The 12,010-nt window shown below is 39.4% G+C and overlaps 1 protein-coding gene across 4 annotated transcripts in view; it reads right to left on the bottom strand.

The window, feature by feature from the left end:
• Nucleotides 1–12,010, bottom strand: part of ptprz1a (protein tyrosine phosphatase receptor type Z1a) — a 141,905-nt gene that overhangs the window by 88,804 nt on the left and 41,091 nt on the right. For all 4 annotated transcript variants that reach the window (XM_033635022.2, XM_078168332.1, XM_078168333.1 and 1 more), the window contains exon 2: nt 4,173–4,235. In XM_033635022.2, coding sequence (XP_033490913.2) covers nt 4,173–4,235 — 63 coding nt within the window. The remainder of the gene's footprint in view (nt 1–4,172; nt 4,236–12,010) is intronic.

Raw genomic sequence — 12,010 nt, 5'->3', positions numbered from 1 at the left:
GTTGATGAAGTGAATCCATCAGCACACCTTAAATTTCACTGTGACAACTTTGAGCATCACTTTAGTTTTTATATGACACACACTTTTAGTAATGACTTTAAAAATATAGATTAATTTGGAGCGGATTATGTGAAGGTCATATATTCTAATCCTCACTTCCTGTGGGCTACAGCAACACTAAACCCCTGAGCTTGCCTGAGAAGGACTAAATGCACAAAGCTGCTATTTTTAAATATCCCATGGAGAGAGACTCTCACTGCAGCCTGTTCTATTTTGTTGTGAAAATGTGGGCGTGCAGCCTCGTTCTGTGGACGATAAACCAGGTGCAGACTTCCATCTGTGTCACCGCTGATGAGGAAATACAGCGAGTGCTGGACGGAGCAGTGAGTGACAACAACCCCGCCCACATTTAAGAGGACTGTCTGAACAGACCGAGGGTCTAGGTACCATGTCTGAAGGCTTACTGCTGGTTCCACAGGTGCTGGACTGAAAGGGTTTGGTGGGAACAGGGCCATAGGAAGGTTCTCAGAGCAACTGTGAGCAAGAACCGGACAGAACCTTTACCTTGGTGAGGAGGTGTGGTTGACCCTGTTGCTAGATATGATTCATTCTTTTAACAGATGTGATCGTCACCATGGTAACATAATTTCTACCTGTATGCCTCTCAGGTAGCAGCTACTACATGCTGCTGACAGGACTACGACAACAAGCTCTGAGGACACTGATATTTTAACAGAGGTCAGTGTGTATTGAATGGATGGATGCCTCAGATGCACTTAAACACAACTAACTCTTCAGACTTTGTGATATTTTTGGGATTATTTTGGGTAATAAAATACTGTAGATAAAAACCATCAAACACTGTAAAGAGATCACTTTATAAATAAGGCTTAAAGGCATTAAAGGTGAATTCTAAGGATCTAAAGGATGATTTGTTTTAAACAAACTTAATTCAGTGTGAAGCATCTCTCATAGTTCAATGTACTTTCTTCTTTATTATATATTTAAAAGCATCATAAATGTAAATTCACCTCCTGAGCCCGAAATATTTACCTTTGATTTCCCCTTAAGTAGATGTAAAGTTAGAATTATTGTCCACATTATGTCGATATAATACAAACAGTATACATTATTCTGTTGCAGCAGCTCCTCACTGAAGCTTTGTGATGTTTACACTGAGTGAAATATTAAAACCCACGGCTATTTTTAATGTTATTATTCCACCAAATGGAAATAATCTAGATGTCCTCTGCTCTGCATCTTTTTACTAATTGGAACTAAGGGAACCAAACCAGACAAAAAACCTTACCTACAACACAATAAAGGCACTTCACACTTTTGGCCCCACTGTTCATCCTCTCACTGAGAACACACAGGCAGTCTGCTGTGAACCTGTCTCACCAAACTGTCACCATCACTCCTCAGTAAATGACACATTGTGCTGTAAAGCTTATAGACATCTGTTTAAGCTCCTGCTCATTCAGACTAAAGGGCAGACAGAGTCTATTCATGCTGCCACAGTGAGCTGATACCAGATTCAGACTGAAGGGTGTGGAAGGTACGGAGGCTGTATGTGGACAAAAAGTCTCCTGCAACATGGACAAAATGCTGGTCTGTGACTCAGCTGCTCCACCACTTTGGTCCGGTGAAATATCTCAACAACTGTTTGCTGGATTACCATATGGTTGGTACATGCATGTTCCCCAGAGGATAAATCCCACTGACTGTTCCTCTACCGCCACAACAAGGATGAAATCTAAGTTATTTTTCTTTCTGCTTTGTTGTCAAATGTCTCAAAAACTTCTGGATGAAATTTGGTGTTTCATGTCTCTGAGTAAAACATCTCAACAACTGTCGCATGGGTTGTGATGAAATTTGATTCAGACATTCATCCAGAATTTGCATCTAAAAATGACCTTAAGGGCCGTCCACACCAAGAACTATAACTATAAATATAACTATAAATATACAGTTTTAAAAATCGTTCTAAACTCAAGTGGAAGGCAGCGTCCACACTACAACTATAATGACAACGATAGCGGTGGACGATATCGTTCAGATCACTTTCAGAGCGATTTGATGAACAATAGAAACACTGACAGCCAATCAAAATCCATCCGAAATGACAGGTTGATATGTTCATCGCGTCACTACGTCACTCAGACTCATTCAACATGGCGGACGATGTAGGAGACTTTATAAAGATGCATCCAAGAAGAGGGACATCTGGGACGCAATCAGGCGCACCCTTGGCATAAGTGGTGAGTGTTTTTGTTCACGGAGATAAGACGTTTATGAATAGCCAACGCTAGCTGTTATGCTAACTAGCATTACCTCACGTAGCTAAACATGAATGACAACAACTGTCTCGCCTCCTTATGATTATTATCACCACCGTTCACAGACCAAAATTAGCACCATTTAACATTACCAGCTGAATGCTGGTGAAATATGCAAGTGGCTGGTAGATTTGCTGCACTCATCCCTCCCCTGCCGACCGCACCGAGCAGTGCGTGTTTGGCGTAACCTAGCAACACAACGATATCGTTCATTGGTGTGGATGCTGCCATTGTTATTGTTATAGTTAACGTTACAGTTATCTTTCTGGGTGTGGACGGCCCTTAAGTCAACATCATTTCTCTTAAACAAAATGAATGCAGATCAGAGAACACTACATTAAAAATTCACAGACAAAACAACCGTCTTATACTAGACACCTTTTTTCCCCACATATACAACATGCTAACGTTATTAGCCTACGACCCTGTACTAGGATTAGCGGTTACATATAATGAATGAATGCATGAATGAATAATGTTATTAGCATTAGCCTATGAAATTTTTGAATGCATGTATCAGTCTGACTTTTCCTGTACTCATATGAAGCCAGGATAAATCACATGCTGGACCAGAAATGACATTGTGTTGAGACTTTATTGTTTCTTATCTGTGAAATTAAAGCAAATACAGTTTCCACTGAGGGAAATCGTTTTCAGTTCACAGAAATAAACAGGACGTCTGTGTTGCTGTGACGTGTAGTTACATTTCTGGGCAGGTGCACGTCAGGCTACGGTACAGGCTACGTGTTCACACAGAGCCTACGCTGTTGCTTTATGAAGAACGAAATGAAGCTCAGAGTCTACAGCTCGTCCTCAGACTTCATACATTTCCTTTCTACTTTGCCAGATGTTTCTTGGGTCCAGCATCTGCTTTATTAGACACTGGGTTGCTCGTGTCTGAGAGGAAACTAACACACCATTTAACATTTTACATAAATTTACATTTTTAAGAGAGTCAGTAGGACAATAAATGGTAAAATATACAGTTTTATTTATCTGACAGCCTGTGTATGGACACACCACTTATAGTGAAAGGTCAAAGGTCACAAACACATCCTGTGACACCAGGATGATCAGAGGACACGTGCCATATGACCGCTTTTATTAAATCTCTAGTGTTTGTTTACTATGTCGAGCTCTCCTCAGTGCCATCACTTCCTCTGATCCAGAGAGATCAAATAAACTGTGTGTGTGTGTGTGTGTGTGTGTGTGTGTGTGTGTGTTTATATTCACATGCAAATCCTAAAATGAGACTGAAGCGGGTAAAATAGGATTCATGTGATTCTGCAGAGAAGGACGACATCGTTTCCCTTAATTATATTCTGAAAGGAGACATGAGAGTGTGAACTGCTCTGAAGTAACACAGCACTGCACTGCAAGGATCAGGGACACACACACACACACACACACACACACACACACACACAAATCCTGTGAACACTATAAACACATCACCAAGTCTTCACCTCTCTCAGACTCTTCCTTTCAGCAGGAGGTGTGGCAAACATTAATCTCCTGGTCTATTCTCAGTTAGCAGCTAACTCGTGCACATACTGAACGTACCACTGAACTACACTCTACCTTCCTCTCACTCCACAGCAGGTGTGTGTTTTCGTTGCAACAAAATAAACAAAGTGTCACTCAGAGCAGCATCTAAACAAACACAGAGCCTTTACGCCGCCGGAATCACTCAACACCAGAACTTCCTGTCTCGCTGACTGACAGGACGATACTCTCATCTTGTAAACACACAGGTGAACTGTCAGAGCATTTTAACGTCTTAGCAGTGAAGTCACTTTTCATTTTGTACATTAACTGCTCCTCGTTACTCACCTGCGTACGACCACTCGATGTCCTCTGAGAACTTGCGTTGGTTCCTGTATCCATATCCTCCAACTGCAAGAGAGACAAAAGAGATGACCATTGAAGAGATTTATTCATGTGCTTTATTCATTACTGAAGCCATCTTTGTCTCTGTTAGCACCGCTAACATTCAGCCAACAGTCATGAAACACAGAGAACTTAAAATGAACCTGACACATTACATCTTTGGTTTCTGTAAGGTCATTAACAGTTTTACAGAATAAATGTAGCGAGACAAATGACCTTTAAATTCCTGAGCCGACAGGTTCATCAGTGGGTTGGACGTTAATGGTTTTTTATGGTTTAGCTGTTGGTGTGTTGTTACTGGTTTAATTTGATTTGCAGCCCGACATCAAGTCACTGAACAGCTTCCAAACAAAACCAAAAACACCAACAATACTCTGAACTCTTCTGAGCTGCAGAGGATTACAGCTTTAAAAAATGTGACATTATTTGTCATGTTGAGTTTTTATTTGTTTCATATAAACCTGCTTTGTGTTTGTTTTACAGCTCTGAAAATCAGAGACAACTTCCTACCTCCTCATCTGAATCATTACATGACTTTTGTATGTGCGCAGCCTCCAGCATTACTCAGCCCCGAGGGGTTCCCTAAATCACAAGTACACAACTTGTTTTTCTTTTGTTGCTGTATTTCTGTCATTTTGTTTTGTGCAAATAAACCTGAATTCCAGATGTGCTTCATTTCTAGGTTACTGACTTGCTTTTAAACTCTGCCTTCAACATGTGGGTCAGCGAGTAACTGGCATTTGGGTGACAAATCTCGCTCCATATTTGTGCCAGGTTGGGCTGCAAGTCAAACCCATAAAATTCCACTATTGTAGACACCCTTCAATATAAAGACATCCAGAACAACAGCAGCACTAATAAAACTCAACACTGTATTCTTCAGACACAGGATTCTAGTGACGGCTCAGTGAAGTTACTTTGAAAGCTCTGCAAACTACAAATGACTTCAAACTGGGAGATGTTGAACTACAGCAAAGCTTCCTCAGGAGAAATTTAGTTTGATTTACTAAAAAGTAGTTCAAATTACTGACAATGTTCATGTGGTGCAAAATTCTAACAAAATATAATTAATAATTATTAAATAATATTTAATAAAAAAAGAAACATCAGCAAAAAAAACAAACAAACCAAAAAACACTAAATTGAGTTTTGAGCAAAAAATGCCGACTTGTCTGCAGGTCATAAACCAAAAATAATTAAATAAAAACCTCACTAATCATGGGAAAAGTGCAGGAATGTCGACTTTGGTTTTATTATTTATTTATTATTATTTAAAAAGAAAAAGTGTCACTGAAAAATAAAAAACAGGCAGAAAATGCTTTTTATTTTATTTATTTATTATTTGTTTGCATTCTGACGTGGTGTTCAATCTTCAGATTTTTATTTAATGTCACTCTTTTTTCAGTGTCAGTTCTGTTTTTAGATAAATACTTTATTTTCATTGCATATTAAACACAACAAAATTAGGGTGGCAGTATCCACTCCATTTAGCAACATGAATAAATTAATGTACTACTGTACATGTAAAACGCCACAAAAATACAAATAATATTTATTTGTATTTTTGTGGCACTTTTTTTGCACCAAATCACTAACAAAAACTTGAAACTGAAAATAGAGATTGAAAAAAGACGTGTCATTGTAATGACAATGTCAATGTTAAAAAAAAAAAAAAATACACTTAAAAAGAGTGATATAAAAAATCTAAAGCTTGTCATGAAAAAAACCCACATCATAATACAAAAATATCAAACTAAAATAAAGTTAAACATTTTTAATCCCTATGTTTTATACTTAAGTGGATTTTTTTTCAATGCTGAATTTAATTTTAGTGCTAAAAAGATTTGTTCATAAATAAATAGAAATAGAAATGATCAATACTTAGGATTAATTGTGATCAGAGTAGGTTCAGTTACAGTAGAGATGCAATGGTAAAATAAAATTTTAAAAAAATTATCTCTTTAGTGGCCCATAATAAGTTGTAGTTTCATTAATGAACTACACACACACACACACACACACACACACAAAGAATAAGTAAATAAACAAAGTATGTAAAAATCTCTTAAATCACAATACAAATATGAATGTAGTTTCACAACCAGCAAGCTACTGCGAAATGTATTACATGTATTTTACTGTGCAACAACACTGTGTACGCTGATGCATTAGACTGCAAGAACAAAACTGCACAGATGGATGGTGCACACATCCAACCTCAGGTGTGTGCAGGTGCAGGAGAGAAGCAGCAGACAGAAGGAACATGAGAGGTGATAGTAAAGTTTCCACCTCAGGAAAAAAAAACAGAGCAAGAATTCATGTTACTTTGGTTCAGACTGAAAAATCTCAACAGCTGCTAGATCGAAAAATAGATTTCAGTTTGTCCAGTTCTTTGCTTTGTGGTTAAAAACCTGCTCAACACAGTTCTGCTGTGTTGCCTCTTGTGTTTCGCACATTGTGACCCCACTTTGTTTAAGTAACACTGTGTAGCATTAGCTTTAGCATTAGCAGCTGAGTCAACATGGTAAGCCAGTGTTGGCTAACAGTGAAATCATTTCAGCCACCTGTGCAAGTTAACAGTGATCACAATCTGCTGTAAGAAACACCATCAAGAGTCTCAAAGTTAAAGATGGCCGACGCTACCATACAAGGTGCCACCTGCTACTTAGCAACTGGTTTGTCTCCTTGTTTTGGAGAGGAAGAGCCCTCTGCAGAAAACCTCCTGAACACTGGAGGAATTCCAACGAGGAGAACTTTCAGCTGGTTACAATCTGCAGTCTTCACCACTGTATGCCATTAATCCTCTTAAATCTTACACAAACTAACCTTTAAATGCTTTTTGGGGCGTTTTAATGCTTCTTTAGGGAGTCGCAAATAAAGAGATGGCAGGAAATGAAGGGAGAGAGCGATGAGGAACGACATGTAACTAAGAGCTCAGCTGGACTGGAACCAGGGATGTTGTGTTTTATGTTCAGCGCGTTAACTCATAAGTCACCAGTGTGCCCCTCAGAGGGGGATATATTTGGGGTTTTTTTCCCCGTATATTTTTTATTTTATTTATAAGTTTAAGGGTATTTACAGAAAATCATATTCAGAAAATTTCATAACCCTTCCCCACCCCCCCAACCCCTCACATATCAACAGGAAGGGTACAATTATCAAAACAAACAATTAAAATAAATAGATAACTACATATCTACACAAACATCTGCATGTATATGCACCCATACACATATATACACATACATGCACATATGCATACACATATACACATACACAAAACAAAAAACAAAAACAGAGAAAAAAAAAAAAAAAACCTAAGTCAAATTTCATTTACAAAGTTTTTCAGAAATTTTCAAGATTCATCGTCTTAGAAAGAATTCAGTCCGCCTCATTCTTTGTGCATGAAAGCAAGAAAATCGCCCCATACCTCATCAAAGGCTTTTGGGTTCTTCTTCAAATTGTACATTATTTTTTCGGGTGGAATATAAGATGAAAGCTCATTCAGCCACATATTAGAGCACGGAGATGCAACACTTTTCCATTTTAATGCAATACACTTACTTGCAGCTATCAAGGCCATTTTAACAAATCTGATATTATATTCAGGACCTAAAGGTAATATGGATTCATCTCCCAGTAATACTAACCTTGGATTTAAAGCAAACTCAAAACCAATCACTTTTTCAATGGTATTTTTTACAGTTTTCCAAAACTCGTTCAAATGGGAGCATGACCAAAACATATGGACAAGAGACCCAATCTCTATTTTGCATCTAGGGCACAGAGCCGAAAGATCGGGATTCATTTTATTTAAATGCTGTGGTGTGTAATATACTCGATGAATCAAATTAAATTGTTGCAGTCTATGACGACTGTTAAATCAAAATATCTGGCTCTTTCATCCTTAAATTCAGCACCAAGGTCTTGCTCCCATTTAAGCTTTGCCCCTACTGGACCACGAATAGAAAACTTCAATAACATTTTGTACATAATTGAAACAAATTTCTTTACATCTTTACCCACGATATTGGTGTCCACTTCCAAAGGGTGTAAAGACAGTAATTTACCTCCTTGCTGAACTCTAATATAATCTCTAACCTGTAGGTGCTTAAAATAATGCTTGGGATCCAGATGGAATTTTGACCTTAATTGTTCAAAGGATAGTAGCGCCCCACTATCAAATAGGTCACCAAATGTCCGAATACCTTTACTATACCATAACGAGCAGGATTCATCTTTTAGTATCTCAGGTAGAGCAGGGTTAGCATAGAAGGGGGTAGCTGTAAAGATCGATTGAAGGTTTTCAGTCTTTTTCCTAATATCTGACCAAATTTTGCACCCATGTAAAACAAAAGGGTTGTTTAAAATTCTTTTGAAAGTATATACAAAAGGAATATATGGAAGGCTAGAAAGATTAATGTCAGCTAATTGATATTGCTCAATTTGTAACCACGACGGAGGGTTCTGTCTATTTGTTTGCCAGGCCCATATGACCATTGATTGTGCCGCTAAGTAATATAAATACAAATCAGGGAGACCAAGTCCTCCCTCACCTGGGCTCAAACAGAGGACTTTCAGTTTTATTCTAGCCAACTTTCCCCGCCATAGAAATTTAGTTATCAAACTATTTAGACGCTTAAAGAAAGACTGAGGGACATGGAAAGGAAAAGTCCTAAATAGATATAAAAACCTAGGGAGTACACTCAGAGGGGGATATTTAAGGGCATGTTTAGCTGCCTGACAGGAGCACCAACCTGTCACAACACCTGAGCTCAGCCCAAATTCAAAGTAACAATGGCCATTTTTCTGCCCAGTCTACCATAATGATGTCTGATCCGCAGCACACCAACCTCCCTACCTTCCTCTTGACCTTGCTGACCAACCTGCTTCACTCCGACTCGATGTATATAATGAGCTCCTGCACGGTGACATCATTAACCCAAGCGGCTGTCCAGGCATCTGTCACATTAATGAAGTGGAGTCGACGCCCCGAGGGGCCGTTAGAGAACAACACCTCATTACCATAACAGAGCGCCGAGGGCCCGACTGGGAAACACAGAGCAGAGGTCACGTGACACGAAGGAGAAATACGGTGACGTGATGAGGTGTGTGTTTATAAGCAGTCACAATACGGAGAGAAATGTTGGGAATTCATTGATGGAATTTCCTCCGAGGAGAAAAACATGCACTTATATTTTATTACAACAGAGACCACCTTGTGTTTCTGCTCATAAACCTGCGCTCCAATAACTGACTGGATTATGTTCCAACGTTTCCTTCAGGCATCAGATCACACCGGCTGTGAACGCTGCCTAAAGGTGTGTTCACGTGTTAAGTTTTTCAAACTTAGCGGCATGAGAAGCTGCAAGGGTTCATAAACCACATCTGCCATCAAATAACAAACAATCAAACAAACAAACAAACAATGCACCTTGTTTTGTTCTTGTTTTTTTCTCGGCAGGTTGGAGCTAAAAATCTGAGCAGGGTTTGATCTCTCAGAAACATGGTGAGTCATTTTAAAAGAGCCAGCCAATCACACTGAACGGCAAACTGGGCTCATGTTTCTCACAATAACATGAACAAACATGGAGATTAAGCAGTATCACAGAGACGGCCTGAGGCGTCACACCTACGACTGATTCTCAGGCGTGCTGATATTCAGTACAACAGCACAACCTTTGACACAGCAGCTCTACAAGTGACATTCATTAGTTAGCAGTAAAAAGCCACAGCAGATTATGACTTGTTTGTTTGTTTGTTTGTTTATTTAATGATTTATTTAGCTCTGCCAAAACAAACGCAGCTGGATTCACACCAGGCAACACGTAAACATTCCTGCACACTAGCTTCCTACTTCGTGTACGTCTACATGTTCAGACAGCTACTTTGTGTTATGTGTGTTAATCCAGGGTTTCTCACACATTCTTTTATTTGTGGTGAGCCGCCATGTTAACGCCTTGTTTCCCCTTATGTGTGTGTCTGGTGTCCATAGATCCTGAAATAAACAGATGACGCCTCTAGTGTCCAACGCAAGGAAGTGCATTTCTTTATAGATGGATAGAACTTTTTGTGAAATATTGAATTAAAAAGACGGATGAACGGCGCCAACGTCCTCGCTCCCCCCCTCCTCTGTTAAATGGTATCTCCCAGGCGCACTACGTCATCAAACCATGTGATGTTTGGTATTGCCGGATTCAGGAAGCTCTCGACTTTTCAAAAATAACATCGTTTTTATTTCTTATGGATTTCACACCAGAGCAGCCTAAACACACAAAGTCCAAAATCGCGATGAGTGGCGACAAGTCATGTCATGCCGTTTTTCGACGGGAAAAGTTAAAGGATTACTCGCGATCTTATGTGGAGCTGTTAGCGAGGACTTAGCTGGTTTATAAAAGGTAAGAGTCTCACTCCTACCACTATTTTTGGCTGAGATATACCATCTAGAAAGTGGGATCATAACTTTCACGTTTCATATGGCTTTATTTGGTGATATTTTATGGTGTTTCTGTGTCATAAACAACATCAGCTATCATAATCACACCTGATTTCAATAAGGTACAATGTTTGAAGCTGGCTGAGTGTTGTTTGATCACTGATAGTGTTGTTTGATCACTGATAGTACTGTTTTGAAGCTGAGTGACCGCCTTGTCATTTGGAGCTCCGCCTGGATCTTTTCATGGTAAAAACACTGTAGAATGGTCATACTTTGAGCAGTCTTCTTCAAATTTGAAACAAGTGTTCATTGATAGTGTGCCTACAGCCCCACAGTGTCATTTACCTGCTCAGATGAAGCCACAGACAGTTATTCATCCTGAAACACATTTTTTATTTTATTTTAGGTAAAATCTTCAATATTTTACTGACTTCAGAGGCCCATTACTCTGTCTCTGTTTCTGACATTTTCACAAGAAACTTCAGAGAGGTTTCTTTCTGGCAAGACCTCATGCATGCATGTAGTCAGAGCGGTTCAGAAGCTACAGTCATTTTAATTTGGGTATGTCATTTTAGGCGTTTTTGCTACAAAATGGGGTGGAGTAAACTCACTTGATGATCAACAGGCAATTTAATTACAGGAAAAAGCATGCTAGCTAGTTAGCACACTGTCATATGGTCTCTCTGCAATTCACCGTAAAAGTTTTTTTAACATACTTAAGGCAAATTCCATACTGTAATATTACAGGAGGAGTTGCACAGGTACCTTGGATATCATGGAGATTCCCATAGGAATGAATGTACTTCCTGTTGACCAGTCTTCATACACTTGTGTGTGTATGTGGACACGAGGCTTAACTGATGTTGATGCCACAGTAGCTCAGTCCAGAGGGACTTGGGTTGGGAACAGGATAGTTCAAGTCCCCATCCAGACCAAACATGAAGCATAGTAGTCTGAGAGGTGCCTGTTTGCCTCCAGGGCACTGCCAAAGTGCTGCTGAGCAAGGCACTGAACCCCCAACTGCTCAGGGCACCTGTCCATGAGCAGCCCCCCCCCCCCCCTTCACTCTGACTTCTCTCTATTTGATGCATGTGTAGGTCCTGTTTGTGCACGTGTGTGTATTTCAGACCTGCGTGTATGACAACAGAGTGAAAAAGTTTCCCCTCCGGGATTAATAAAGCATATCTTCTTCTTCTTCTTCTAAAACATCTGACACTATGTTTAGAATTTCTATTTTTGGAGCTGAACCGTGCATTAGGTGCACTGCTGATATATATATATATGTATAGATAGATAGATATATTTACACACAGAGTGATGCAAGGACTCATGGGAAGTTGGCAAG

Source organism: Epinephelus lanceolatus, chromosome 5 (genome assembly GCF_041903045.1).
Source record: "Epinephelus lanceolatus isolate andai-2023 chromosome 5, ASM4190304v1, whole genome shotgun sequence".
Taxonomy (NCBI): domain Eukaryota; kingdom Metazoa; phylum Chordata; class Actinopteri; order Perciformes; family Serranidae; genus Epinephelus; species Epinephelus lanceolatus.
This window is presented reverse-complemented; position numbering and strand designations above follow the sequence as displayed.